We start from the raw sequence: 15,299 nt of genomic DNA, 5'->3' as shown, positions 1-15,299 counted from the left end.
TCTCGCGGCCCCGTTTAAAAAAATAGAAGGCCCCCCACCCCGGAGTCCGCTCTGATCCATACAGAGCTGCGGAGTCTGTGAGGCCTGGGGTGAGTGTCCAACTGCTCCTAGGGGAGGCGTGCACAAGGCCCGACTTGTTTTAAAAAATTGAAGCCCCGGAGCCCGCAGGGCGCCATGCGAAGTGCCGGGGGTAGGCCATGGCTGGGGACACACCTGGGGGCGACGGCACAAGGCCGCCACTGTTTTAAAACGAAAGACCCCGGAGTCCCCCTCTGCTCCATACAGAGCTCTGGGGGTTTGTGAGGCATGGGATGGGTGATCATGTGGCTCCTCGGGGGTCGCGGGCGCGAGGCCTCCGTTGTTTTTTAAATTTAAGCCCCCGGAGCCCGCTGTGCTCCATGCGGAGCTCCGGGGTAAGTGTGTGCCTGTTTGGGGCTCCGACGGCGCCTTGGAGGCGTGGGCGCTGCGACACAGTTTTTTAAAATATTGAATCCCCTAGAGCACGCTTGGGTACGGCGTTGCTCTGGGGGCTTTTTGTGCAGGCGTGGTGGGGGTATCAGAGGCATCGGGGGGGGGGCCAATGGGCAGTGCGGGGTGCGAGGCCCCGAAGTATACAAAACATAACCCCCCGTGGAGGCCGTGTGGGATGGTGGTGTTCGAGTGCTGCTGCCTGTTTGGGGCTCCGACGGCGCCTTGGAGGCGTGGGCGCTGCGACACAGTTTTTTTAAATATTGAATCCCCTAGAGCACGCTTGGGTACGGCGTTGCTCTGGGGGGTTTTTGTGCAGGCGTGGTGGGGGTATCAGAGGCATCGGGGGGCCAATGGGCAGTGCGGGGCGCGAGGCCCCGAAGTATACAAAACATAACCCCCCGTGGAGGCCGTGTGGGATGGTGGTGTTCGAGTGCTGCTGCAGCCCCTGAGTCCCAGCCCCTTATGTACCGTGAGGGCGCGCTGGGGTTTGTGGCAGCCGTTGTGCAGTGCTCGCGGCCCACCAGGCAAAAATAAATAAATAAGTGCCCCAGAGCCGTCTTAACAAGGGCCTGGCTCTGGGTCTGGTCAGGCGGTGGGGGGCGCTTCATGAGCCCCATCCACGGGGATCCCATTGGCGGCGGCGGTGTCATGGCCGACGGGAGTTCCTTCGAGGCATTTGCGAGGGTCCTCCGTGACGTCCAGGGTGTCCCCTGTGATGACATCACGGAGGGGCGGCCTCGGCCTTCGCAAACGCCTGGTGGAAGCTACCGTGACACCCCCATCCCCCCTCCCTTCCCATCCCAGGGCGTTTACAGATAGTTTTTTTATTTAATTGCGTTTTTATATAGCGCGGACTTTACCCGTAGGTGTCAGAGCGCTTCACAGTATGAACAGTGATGACACATGAGAAGATTAATTACTAGTGAGCATGTTACAAAAGCAAACGTTATGTTACATGAGGCAATAGTGACAAATGTGCAAGTATCACGAGCAAACAATATACACGCCGGAGCTGCTGCTTATTTAGCTTATGCAACTAGCAGCCAGTGACAAAGCCTATAGGCTGACCTTATGCAATTAACAACCATTGACAAAGCCAATAGGCCTACCTTATACAACTAACAGCCCGTGACAAAGCCAATAGTCCTGACAATGTTACTTGTTGTATCATATAGCAGGACACACGGTCAGAAACAGTACTTGCAAAAAATAAATAAATAAATGAATATATATATATATATATATATATATTTTAAAAACATGAATGGCCGCCCATAGCTTAGGGGTTATTTATTATAAATGCATCAGATACCCTGATTCTTGTTTCCGCTGCTTCAAGGTTAAAATGAAATAAATAAATAAATGTCCGGGGTAACTACGGTGATTAATACTCATTTTAGAGAGGGTTATATCATTTTATCTAGTGTAAAGAATGTGTACAATACCATAAATGCGCAGGTTTTGTTTTCAATTTTGATTTTTATGCTTTTCCCAAACTTTAACCAGCCCTTTTAGCTAAGGGTCTGACCTGTCATGCCTACAGTTTGTACACCCCTAAACATTGGAACATATTCCTAGATGTTTTACATATACCAGGTGTAAGGATGCGTGTCTCTATGTGATGTGTATTTTGGGTTTTCTAAGCTGCATGTAACTGTAATATCCTGCTTATGAGGTGTGGTTTTAAAACAGCCGTTTTTATATTCAACCCAGATGCAGGATCTGCCAGAATTAATCCTCACAGACGAGGAAATGCACGCCCTACAGACAGGTATATGTATTTAGAGATGTCTACTTCGGAGTAGTTTCTTACACCTGTGTCTTAGACGCTCTGCTTTTCCAATGGTAGTTCTCATGTATGTGTGTTTTTATAGGTCTGGATCCCGAACTACAAAAGATTCTTGAGGATGCACATCGACGCGGGTGGTCTCAAGACATGTCTCTGAATGTGCTGGGTAACCCTGTACTTACAGGTAAATCAGAAAAAATAAATAAAAATAAAGGCCCTCATTCTTTCAAAGGCCTAAGACTTGGGAAAACACAAACGTGAACTATAGGAACACTCCACAGCGGAGCATGCTGTGGACGGTTTATACTACAAATATGCTTATTTTTTTCCCTTTACAGGGTCCCCTGATGTCGTGTTTGTGCAAGAGACGTCGCAGCACCCAAAAGAAAGGCCGGGGGAAAGAAAAGCCGCCGCATCTAAAGACGGACCCGTGACAAAGAAAGGAGTTGGGAAAAATCATATAAAAGGTGTGTTTTTACAAAAAAAAAAAAAAAAAGGCCCTCATTCTTTCAAAGGCCTAAGACTTGGGAAAACACAAACGTGAACTATAGGAACACTCCACAGCGGAGCATGCTGTGGCCGGTTTATACTACAAATATGCTTATTTTTTTCCCTTTACAGGGTCCCCTGATGTCGTGTTTGTGCAAGAGACGTCGCAGCACCCAAAAGAAAGGTCGGGGAAAAGAAAATCCGCCGCATCTAAAGACGGACCCGTGACAAAGAAAGGAGTTGGGAAAAGCCATATAAAAGGTGTGTTTTTACAAAAAAAAGTGTGGAAAACGATCTCTCGGGGTTGTATTCTCTCAAACAATGGGGGCCACCGGCATGTAGTACCCGGTGTACTACGATGGGTAGGGTAAACATCTTATACGGGATCCTTATTGTTCTAATATATATTTTTTATGTTACATTCTAGGAGCCGTTCAAAAGAACAGTGGTGAAGATGCGTATAAGGCTGAGAGGTCAACAAAAACGCTGGCTGATATAACAAAGACTGTCCTGAACACCCCGCCTGCGGCAAAAGGTGTGAGTAGGCGTGTACGCCAGAATAAGATCTACACATACTACACAAACATACGGAAGAGAACCGACGCATCCGTTATGTATCTGAACCCTCTCAAGCCCTCAAAAGGGAACCCCCTCTTAAGCAAACCGGCTCTTAAGAAGAAACAGTCGAACTCAGTAACCCAGGCAGGTCCTTTAAACCTCAAGAAGAAGTCGCTGGTCATGGAGTCCCTAGCAGACCCTTTAGACCTCAGCAAGAAACCTCTGGCCCCCGAACCCCTAAAGACTCCATTAGATCTCTCATTAAAAAATGTTGTTAAGCAGGTAAATGAACCAGATACACCCGAACTCTCTAAGGAACCATCGTTTGTAACGACACCTGCAGAAGCCCTTTTACAACCCCAAACCCCTAAAGTCAACCGGCTCTCAAGAAAATATCTTAAGAATAAACAAGGGGTCCAGGCGTTACAAGTAGAAGCATCGGAAGGGTCCTTAGTCAATCCTGTTACACCGCAGCACCCATCCCACCCTCTGAAGACCTCTATAGCTTCAAAAATAAAACGGGTGGCGCCTGTAGAGGAATGCCCCATAACCGAAACCCTGGAACCATTTGTAGTAGCACCTTCTGAGTTTAGGGACAATGTGTCTGACAAGGGGCAGCCTTTAGGAGCCCCTTATACCGGGAGCATGGGGTGCCCCGTGACAATGACATCCTCTGTAGACACATTTGTTAGACCGTCAGAAGCAGCGTCCGGGGGGCTCTCTAACACAGACACCGGGGTTTTGCAGCCAACATTTACACATACGCCAGACAATCTCACGGCCACTGTCTTAGACGGTAGCACCCTTGATTATTACGACAGGCATTTACACTCACCGTGCCCCATGTCACCTGCAACCCCGGAGGGTGCATACGACCCAACAAGCCCCTCGGGGTGTGTAAACCCTGTATCCCCCCCAACTATATACACCCATAGCAGTACGGGTTGCAATGATTGGTCAAATCAGAGTATGGAGGTGTCATATAGCGAGGTCCCTTCACCCAATGCTCCAGGGTGCTCGCACTGGGATCCTGTTTCTATGATACCCCCAGGACCTCAGTTACAGATGGTTGTTGGGGATGCAGTCAGTAGAGAAGACCCTGGTTTGTTAAAGGTTGTTATACAACCAAACACGGTATTCAGCCCTCACCCCCCAAAATATGACTCTATAAACCCTAAACCGGTACTAGACGCGCATGTAAAGGATATACAAATGGCGGTCAGGAAGTTAAAACGCCAAGCGAACACCGCAACCTTAAAATTGGGGTTGGGTGGTAGTGGTGCCAGGGTCATGGTGGAGGCTCAGCAGAAAATACTGCAAAGGGTTGACCTCTGTAAAAGGGTAATCCTCCAAACGTGTCAGGAAGCGGGATCGGACATATTGCGTATACAGACGTGACTAGGTCAGCTACACACCCTGAAGAATGTCAGGGCCTCTGGTTTTAATAAAAGAACCCTCACATCAAAATACCTCGGTAAAGTACAAACACTCCTGACAAAGTCCCTACACTTCTTACGGCTACTCAGGCGTAAAAAGTACATAGAACACCGTCACACCGTTTCACAAGCTACGCCTGAACAACAACCAACACTCCGTCATAAGGAACGCATAGATGACCCTCGGGGTGGGTCTGTAACAGAGGACGCCTTGAGTCCAGAGCCCCTAGGCGCAGCCCAGACTGTTCAAATAGGAGGGGGTCGGCTACCTCGAAAAGCATGGACCCGTAAAAAACAAAAATGGGCTAATAGCGCTAAGCAGCGACGGCTTTTAATAAGTAAACTGAAGAAAGCCAGAATATGTGCTACAAGGGTGGTTAAAAGGGCCCCTAAGCCCATACTGGACCAGAATCCCCAATACGATACAGCAACAAGCCCCCCAGCAAGTCAAATACCTAAATCTGAGGATTCAGAGGTAGTATATTTAGAGAGCGTTAGAAGCTACAGGCGTGATGTAGAGAGATTTAATGCCGTCGAGCACTACGAGGAGTTTAGGTTTGCTAACCTTCACCAGATAAGGTCCTCTGATCAGGGTGTTTTAGCTATACACCAGGCGGTGCAAACGCTCATAGAAAGGTTGTTACGCGCTGTGGGTCCTAATGATTTTTTCCAACTACGTTTCCAAGGACAAGGTTTTGACAGTCCTTTGTTCACCAAAAAGAGGTCCCGAGATGTGTTTGACGCTGTGGAATTTTTAGAAAATCTTTCGAGGCTTTTACAGAGTAAGACTGAACTAGTCGCCTATGGCACTTTCTGCGTCATAGCCCTCATTGTCCGGGGGCGTGAGGGGGGTGTTTCCAGACCTTTAAAGAGCGTGCTATACAGTAAGATAATTGGTAAGAAACAACGTTGGCTGCTCGACTTTAACAACGATACAAACAACACGTGTCTGGCGGCCAGCATCGTAGGCCTACTGTTGGGTCGCAACACCACCGACGCGGTCATCATGTCTAGAGCGGCTGAAGCCCATGAGGTTCTTGAAATACCTCCCGACCGCATGGTCGGCTTTGGCGATATAGGTCTTTTTGAGAACTATTTCGCTGTGACGGTGAAAGTTCTTTATCACAATGGCTCTTGGAAGTACTTTACAACTGGCAGCCCGGTGAGGAACAAGACCGTATATGTGCTTCACCACGAAAATCACTTTTACGGGATCTTACGGGACATTGACAATGTTTTCCCTCTGAGGCGGAAGCCGGAGGTTTGCTCTGTGTACTTTTGATGATTTAAAAACGATTGATTACTATATTCGTTTTTAACCTCTGTATATATTTTAAACAGGTTCTGTTGGATGGGCCAAGCATCTGATCCGGATCTTGTCACAGCCGTTCCTGCTGGGTTTGCCACTTATAGACTGGACAGGCAAACCAAGAAAAAAGGTGGCGGCATTGCTATCATTGCCCGTGACACCTATATTGTAAGGCACACGCTAATTCCCCAGACTTCCTGCGAAGCCTTAGAATTCGCAATAAAACTGACCCCTTCCTATACCTTCAAAGGGATCCTCCTTTATCGACCACCGGGACCCAGGTGTGACTTCCTGGGGGCTCACAGATCCTTCCTGGAAACATCCGCACTGGAGAACTCCTTCACCATTCTAGGTGATTTTAATTTCCATTTTGATGTGCCCGACAATCCTGACACAGCCACGCTTTTAGCTGACATGTCAACTTTTGGTCTATCCCCTTTGGTTCATTCCCCTACGCATGAAGGAGGGCATACACTAGACGGCATTTTTTCTAATGCTTCGGGCCTCAAACTTACAGAAATACTCCCTCTAATTTGGTCGGATCACCATCTCATCCTGGCTTCACTTCCAGTGGGCGACCCCCTGGTCGACAAGCCCCACCCTAATCCCTGTCTCCCCTACCTGGCATGGGATGACTTAGATGTACGCAGGCTGGAAACCTTGCTTAATGATACCCTCCCTACGTTATCTCCGGACCCCAATAACGCCACGTCCCAATTTTACAACTGGGTGAGCTCAGCAGCAAAAGATCTGGTCCCACTTAAACAACGGTCACGCAATAGATCTACCCCCTCGGCCCCGTGGTACTCAGAGGAACTGCGTACCCAAAAACAAAAGTGCCGAAATAGAGAGAGACACTGGCGGAAGGACTACACACCCGAAGCCAAACTCTTATATAAAGAGTCGGTAGCAAAATACAAACATCTTATCTTGGACGCAAAAAAAAAGTATTATTGCAATAAAATTGAAACAGCACAAAACTCCAATAAATGTCTATATGAGACCACCAAACAATTGGCGGGTTTCTCTGTGGATCTCACACCTCCCCCGTCCCAAACCCTTTGCGACGCTTTATCTAAGTTCTTCTTCAGCAAAGTTGATGACATTTACAGGGTTTTCGCCAATAACGTCACTCTCTTCCACAGCCCATCAATTCAACCTGAAGGACCCATTCTCTCGCAGTTCAGCGAGGTCACGTGTCCGCAGGTGCTAAAAACGATATCCACCATCAAATCGGGATCGGCCCTCGACCCTTGTCCCTTGAAGGTCCTGAGACTTATCATGGATGCAGTCTTACCCTCTATAACCAATATCTGCAACTCCATGTTTAGCACCGGCATCTATCCCGAGACACTAAAGAAAACCCTAATAAAACCGTTGCTCAAAAAACCTACCCTTAATAAAGAAGAACCCAAAAGCTACCGCCCCATTGCCAGTCTCCCACTATTAGCAAAAATTGTGGAAAAAATTATGAATGCCCAACTCTCCTCCTTCATCGAGGATAACAAATGCCTAGATGAATCACAGTTTGGCTTCCGTCGCTTCCACGGAACCGAGACGGCCTTGGTCAAAGCGGCGGACGACATCAGATCTATCCGGGATGCGGGAGGTACCGCCGTCCTGATATTACTAGACCTGTCGGCGGCCTTTGACACGGTCGACCATACCACCTTGGTCGACCGTGTCGAGAGCATAGGCATCCAAGGTAACGCCAAAAATCTTCTTGCCTCCTTCCTGGCCAACAGGACCCAGGTCATCACAGTGGGACCTTTTGAATCCTCCCCCCTGTCACTACCGTGTGGAGTTCCCCAAGGCTCATCCCTTAGTCCGACACTATTTAACATTTATGTGTCGGACCTTGCCAATGTCATCAGGGCACACGGGATGAGCCTCACTTCATACGCTGATGACACTCAACTGGTCCTAGCCGTCAAAAACGACGGCCTTCAGAAAGCCAACATGTTCAACCAGGGCATGTCGGCTATCGGGAACTGGATGTCACACAATTGTCTGAAGCTAAACTCCGATAAATCGGAGGTTGTAATCTTCGGCAATCTCTCTCCGGAGTGGTCCCCCCGTTGGTGGCCGTCATCCATGGGCCAGCCCCCAGTCCCGGTTGATAAAGTGAGGAACCTGGGAGTCATGTTTGACAACCGTCTGAACTTCCTACCACACGCCAATCAGATATCCTCTTCAGCCTTTCATAAACTTAGGCTCATCAAAAAAATTCTGCCCTTTTTACCTGAAAACATGGCGAAAACGCTGGTAAGCTCCCTGGTGCTCTCCACCCTAGACTATTTGTGTAACGCTTTGTTTCTAGGGGCCCAGGAGAGAGTGTTAACAAAAATGCAGTCCATACAGAACGCGGCCGCCAGGCTCCTAGGGCGAATCCCCAAATTCCATCCGGTTTTACCCACCATGAAACAACTTCATTGGTTTCCGGTGAGGAAGAGGATTATGTTCAAAACCTTGTGCCTGGTATACAAGGCTTTACACAACGCTGTCCCAGCGTTCTTCACTCAGAACCTTACCCCCTACTGTCCATCCAGAGCACTGCGCTCTTCCAGCTCCCTGGACCTGGTGATCCCCCGAACTAAATCTGTCAACTGGGGTGACAGAAGATTTCTTGTGGCTGCTCCAAAATTATGGAACACACTGCCTCATCCCATCAAGACCAGCACGTCCCTCTGGTCTTTCCGAAAAAACCTCAAAACCTGGCTTTTTAATCATTGATCTCCCAGTCCCCTTGTTGGCTAAACATTGCAGATATTTAGCGCCGAGATGCCCACGGGCCTTCGTTTCGCGCTTTACAAATGTCAAAAAAATAAATAAATAAATCTTAAACCTTAAAGGTTTTCTGGGTGTCAAGTATGTGTGCACCCATTGCGACCATATATACAGCACTAAGGACCGTCATCAGTGTGAAATGCACTGTAAGATGTGCCAGAGGGATGGTTGCTTCGTAGATACCGCCCTGAAGGTGAGGTGTCGCACCTGTAAGCTGTTTTGTCGCTCTCAAGACTGTTTGACCATCCACAAGAAAGCTGTTAAATGCACCCCTAAAATGGATTGTTTTGAGTGTGGTCGGTATGTGGCATCTGATCACAAATGCAAAGGTATGAAATGCCCCCGATGCCATACATCTTATGCGGCGGGTACCAACCATCGTTGCTACATGGTTAAAGGCCAGCCCCAGACCAAAACCGAAGCCTACATAGTGTTTGATATAGAGTGCACACAGGAGACGGGTGTACACCAACCTAACTATATTTACGCACACCATCTAACTTCCGACGACAGCTGGGAGTTTGAAGGCCGAACGTGCGTTGGTGATTTCCTTAACACTTTCATTCAAACCAAATTCAAAGGGTATACAATGCTGGCCCACAACTCAAAAGCCTACGACTCATTCTTTATTTTACAAAATATGATTCGTGAAAAGGTGCAAGTAGAACTCATTACTCAGGGTTCAAAGCTGATGTTGTTAACAGTCGGACATTTACAAATAAGGTTTATAGACACTCTGAATTTCCTACCCATGAAATTGAGTAAGCTGCCAAAAGCCTTTGGTTTCCCAGGGTGTAAGGGTTATTTTCCACACTTTTTTAACACATGGGTGAACCAGAATTATGTGGGGCCCATGCCATCTCCTGACAGTTACGGGGTTCAATATATGATGCCAGCCGAGAAAGAGAGCTTTCTACAATGGTACTCTGAAAACCGTGAAAAAGAGTTTCATTTTCAAACAGAGTTGAAAGCTTATTGTCAGGCTGATGTAATGATCCTGCGCCAAGCGTGTAACCTCTTCAGAGACGCTGTGGTGGTGATGACTAAGAAAGTCAGAATGCTGAAGCCTAAGAAACCTCAAATGACAAAGAAAAGTCGGGTCTTGAAACCGAAGATGGCTCCAATGATAAAAGAGGTCGCATACATAGACCCTTTTCAAAACATCACTTTGGCATCCATGTGTATGTCCATCTACAAACACATGTTTTTAAGACCTCAAAGTATCGCTCTAGTGCCGCCAGACCTCTATAACGGTAAACAGAAACGTTATTCAACCCCCTCGATCCGGTGGCTCATGTACATCTCTGAGAAGGAAGACGTACATATTCAACACGCCCTGCAGGGTGGTGAATACCGGGTGGGGCCCTATTACCTGGACGGGTATGCTGTAATTAACGGGGTGGCGACGGCCTTTGAATACATCGGCTGTTTTTACCACGGCTGCCCTCAGTGTTACAAGCCCCACGAGTTTAACAAACTTCTGGGTGCCAAATTTGAGCACTTACACAGACGTACTCTGCTGAAGGCCCAGTATGTTGAAAAATGTGGCTTTGCTATGAGGGTTCTATGGGAGCACGAGTGGTTAGAGATGTTAACAACCGACACCGAGCTCATCTCTTACCTTCAGAGTCGTGATTTACCAGAACCCTTGGAACCCCGCGATGCCTTATTCGGAGGCCGTACAAACGCCATACAACTGTACAGGGCCACGGATGAGGGTGAGAAAATACACTACTATGATTTCACCAGCCTGTACCCCTTTGTAAACAAAATGAAGGTATACCCCTTAGGACATCCTACCATCATATATAGAGACTTTAAGCCCCTTTCGGAATACTTTGGATTAGTTAAATGTGAAATCTATCCGCCAAGGCGGCTTTACTTTCCAGTGTTACCCTACAGAGTCGATGGTAAGCTGCTGTTCCCCCTATGTCGAACATGCGCATTGCTTAAAGAGACCGGTGGTTGCAGGCACACCGATGAGCAAAGGATGCTCACAGGGACCTGGTGCAGTATCGAGGTCGAAGTGGCGCTAGAGAAAGGTTACAGGCTCGGAAGGATACACGAGGTGTGGCATTTTAAGAGGACTACGACCCAGCTCTTTGCCCCGTACATTAATCTGTTTCTCAGAGACAAACAGGAGGCCTCAGGGTATCCCGAATGGTGTACTAGTCAGGATGCAAAGCATAAATACATCGATGACTACTATGCTCACGAGGGTATACATTTACGCCCCCATATGATAGAGGTCAACCCGGCCCGTCGCCAGTTAGCTAAACTCTGCCTCAACTCCTTATGGGGAAAATTCGCACAGCGTACAAACCTATCAAATACGACCATAATAACAGATCCGGACGAGATGTTTAAGTACCTATTTGCCCCCTGTTATGAGGTGTCCAGCTGCAATTTTATCGATGACGAGACAGCGGCAGTGTGTTGGAAATACACAAAAGCATACCCCACAACGTGTAACAACATAAATATCTTCATAGCCTGTTTCACTACAGCCCACGCCCGTCTAGAGCTCTACAGGGTTATGGATAAACTCCAGGACCGATGTCTGTATCATGATACCGACTCGGTGATTTTTCTGAGTAAACCAGGGGATGAAGACCCTCCTCTTGGGGATTATCTGGGTGATTTGACCAGCGAGCTCGATAAGGGTGAGCATATAATAGAATACGTATCGTCAGGACCTAAGACCTACACCTACCGCACAAACATGAATAAAGTGTGTATGAAGGTCAAAGGTATAACCTTAAATGTCAGCAACACCCTAAAAATCAATTTTGACAGTCTAAAGAATCTGGTGCACGAATACGCTGCATCAGCCGATTGTGAAACTGCTAAGACCATAGTTGTGAACCAACCATGCATAGTCAGATCCAAAAAGAAATGGGAAATTACGACGCAGCCCTTACATAAAACCCTGCGCGTTGTTTTTGATAAAAGGATCCTGACCGCGGACTATAAAACAATCCCTTATGGTTATTAGAGCCATTAGAGAGACACCCCCCACACCATGGACACCCGTTTGCAACATCCCTTCTCCTGCGTGTTAGCAGGCCCCTCAAACTGTGGTAAGAGCTATTTTATAAAAAAGCTCTTAGAAAATGCGCCCTCTGTTTTATCCCAAACCCCTAATAACATTGTGTGGCTATATTCCTGCTGGCAGCCTCTTTATACAGCCCTGTCCCGTAGTTTCCCACATATCCGTTTTATAGAGGGTATACCAGATAATCTCAACGATGATGAGCTACTGCCGCCGTCCCATATAAACATGATCATTGTCGATGACCTTATGCGTGAAGGGGGTGATCATCCGGAGTTAGAGAGAGCTTTTACGCAATATTCACATCATCGCAATCTAAGCATATGCTACATTGTACAGAACTTGTTTTACAAGGGCAAGAACAGTCGGTCTATAGCTCTCAACGCTTCATACCTTGTTTTATTTAAAAACCCCCGGGACAAACAACAAATAGCAGTCATAGCTAAACAGATGTACCCCGGAAACACACACTTCTTCATGGAGGCCTTTAGCGACGCTACGGCAAAACCCCATGGCTATCTGCCGGTCGATTTAAAAAATGAAACTCTAGAAGACTATAGACTGAGGGCTGATATTTTTCCCCCCGAGCTACCAGTCGCCTACACTCCAAAGACCAGACCACGGCCCCATAAAAAGAAGCTTTGACGTGTTTTAGAGACATTTACACACGGACCTTTATAATATAAGGTGGTGACCATGTCTGCCCGGCTACGCCACAATCTAGCTCTCCTGAAACTGCTTGTTACAGCCAGTCCTCAACACAGAAAAGCCATCCTGTGCGCTGCTTCTGACGACTTAGTGGCTGCCATTTCAGAAATAGCCCTAAACACCCTAAAAGGCAACGTCCCTATATCAGGGAGTCAGTTACAGGTGCTGAAGAAGAAGAGGAGTCTTATCAAGAAGCTCAGTAATAAAAGGGCCTCACTCATTACAAAGAAGAAACTGGTGAAACAATCTGGGGGTTTTATAGGTAACCTGCTGGGGATTGCTATACCGGTAATTACAAGCCTCCTCTCGGGACAGTAATGGAGCATGCCACAAAGATGTATTTGGTTCCTAAACAGCAAATGGACCACCTGGGTTCTTCCACAGACAACGCGTGGGATATCCGCAGAAATGAGACTCTGCGCCTGGATGCTGAAATTAAAGACATTTTGAACCGCACTGATCTAAACCCCTACGACAAGGCAAACCTTTACACCAGCACCCTTAAAAACTTTTTAAGTTACTACAACCAGTGGAATACTGAGAAAAACAAGCTGACACTATATACCCCGGACTCTGAACAACCTGCAGCCCCTGCGAATACCCCTCAACCCCTACAACCACCGCCGGACCTTGCGTCAGCCCCAGATCCCTTTGTTGATGAACTCTTAAAAAATATAAGTCAAAGACATAGAGGTGCAGCGCAAATGCTGATGAGTAAACTGGCAACTTCTAAAGACCTCGCATCCTGGAATGAACGAGGCGAATTTCTCTACAAGGGACAGCCGGTTGTAGGTTCGCACATGTACGACCTGGTTAAAGGGCTCACGCACCCGAAAATGCTAACGTCTCAAAATGCACCGCGCGGTTGGGATCATTTTCTGCGAGCCGCTGCTGAACTCAACATCCCTTCTACGCTCATTGGTAATAACGATCATCGCCGTATGTTTGAAAGTTTAAAGACAACCCTCCCACCATCGCCACCCGCCTCTGAAGGCCTACGGATATCTCCCTCTTGGACTACCCCTATGACACCATCTACACGGCGAAAAAAGCCTTTGTCCATACCCTGTACATGGATTCATCCATAATTTTTAAATGTACCTATTATGTGTATAAGCGTGTCTGATTTTCTTCATATATGTCTTCAGCAAAGTTTGTCAGTGTAATGCACAACTTACATACAGGCTTGTAATAAACACTTTTATAACTTTACAACCGTCTCAAGCGTCTTTTTAAACCTTTTTTAAAAATAAAAAATAAAATATGATGCATGAATAAGCAGTGAAATACAAAGTCTGAATGCTTGCTTTTTAAAAACACTGTCTTTTATTGTAGACGTTCATCATTAAGCACATACAAGTTATAAACCCTTACAATTTTGACAAGCTACATATTCGGTTCTAGCAGGTCTGACCGAGGCCCTTGTGTTTTCTTTTACATATTTCGTAACTAGACTATCGTTGTTAACAAGGTCCCTCGAGTATAGATTTAAGAAATTTCTAAATGAAATACCCTCTGACATTTTACTGATAAAATAAATACAGTGTTCACCGCATGTCATGGCTACCGAATCCTGGGCCCTCAGTTTATTAAACACCACTCGCTCCGCAACTTTTTTCACAAACTTGAATATGGGCTGTGTATATATACGGTGTTCAGGGAACTCTGCTGTACTGTCAAACACGGTAACCGTGTCGCTATCTATAAACACGGCGGCCCAATGTGTTCCACTCTTGTAATGCGGATCGGTGTTAAAGACCAGGGTGCATGGTCTTTCTGAGCCTATTTCAGCCGGTAGCCCATCGCTAGGGAAAACACCTAAAAAGTATTTCCGAGCGTATTTATGCCGACTTAGGAAGTCCCGTATCTGCACAGTGTCCATTTCACAACTGTTTTAAAGATAGTCAAACAAAATCTGTCTGGCGTGGTTGATCTGGATGAGGCTGTCGAACACTGAGAATACGATCATGTTCACATTCGCAGGTAGAGGGTTAGTAAATCGTATTTCAGCTTTTAGATTCCCATTTTTGACCAGGTTGTAGTGACCACCATCTTCCATGTCGGGTGTCAGGTCGAATGCGAACAGAGTGTATCCGGTCCCATAGCCTTCACGTGACACGGCTACACCGCAGTCCCTTAGAGGTTTCCCTGTTATTGAAACCAAACCCTGATATTCCCGGATATAGTTGGAGGTTATAAAACTGGGTGTGTAGGGTTTTGCAGGAATCACATTGCCCTCATGGACCAGCGCGGCGTAGTTGATGCTGTAGTGTTTAAAATTGAAAGGGTTTGAGGCATAGGTGCCGCTAAAAGCTGTATTGTCCACGAATCCGATGATGATGAGTTTGGGAAGTTGCCCCAGAAATAAATTCTGCTGTTGGGTTAGGCGAGTCCCTGCTGGAATACTAAACACCTTCAAACCCACTCTTTCAACAGCGTACTTGGCGTTCGATATTTGTAAAGCGTCGGCTCGCTGATAGTATGTCCAGTTTGTACTGTTCCGCATCACCACTGATGAGGCAGAATGAGTCCTTGTTGCGAGTGAGTTTGATCTTAAGATCAATTCCGTTGATGAGCAGTTTATCTTGGAAGAAGAGGTCTGAATGTATGCGCCCCAGGAGGTCAAAGGGGCGACTGCCGGCTGCAAACCCCACCCGTTTTACAAAACCCCTATTGGCACCGTCCAGAGCCGTGACTTCG

The 15,299-nt window shown here is 47.1% G+C and overlaps 1 protein-coding gene across 1 annotated transcript; it reads left to right on the top strand.

Moving 5' to 3' along the window:
- Positions 1 to 2,607: 2,607 nt before the first annotated feature.
- LOC146821628 (uncharacterized) lies at positions 2,608 to 13,687 on the top strand. The gene is made up of 7 exons (XM_085609884.1): positions 2,608 to 2,614; positions 2,882 to 3,010; positions 3,177 to 4,648; positions 4,730 to 5,954; positions 8,887 to 9,890; positions 12,252 to 12,392; positions 12,956 to 13,687. Exons 1-7 carry the CDS (start codon positions 2,608 to 2,610, stop codon positions 13,685 to 13,687), a joined length of 4,710 nt encoding a protein of 1,569 aa, XP_085466010.1.
- The last annotated feature ends 1,612 nt before the right edge of the window (positions 13,688 to 15,299 follow it).

The sequence above is a fragment of the Triturus cristatus genome, chromosome 6 (assembly GCF_964204655.1).
Source record: "Triturus cristatus chromosome 6, aTriCri1.1, whole genome shotgun sequence".
Lineage (NCBI taxonomy): Eukaryota > Metazoa > Chordata > Amphibia > Caudata > Salamandridae > Triturus > Triturus cristatus.
Note: the sequence above shows the minus strand (reverse complement) of the source record. Positions and strands in the feature narration are given on the sequence as shown.

Coding starts and splice junctions, on each gene's coding strand:
- LOC146821628 (XM_085609884.1), top strand. Junction 3,011..3,176: donor TGGGAAAAGCCATATAAAAG/GTGTGTTTTTAC, acceptor GTTACATTCTAG/GAGCCGTTCAAAAGAACAGT. Junction 4,649..4,729: donor GGGTTGACCTCTGTAAAAGG/GTAATCCTCCAA, acceptor CACACCCTGAAG/AATGTCAGGGCCTCTGGTTT.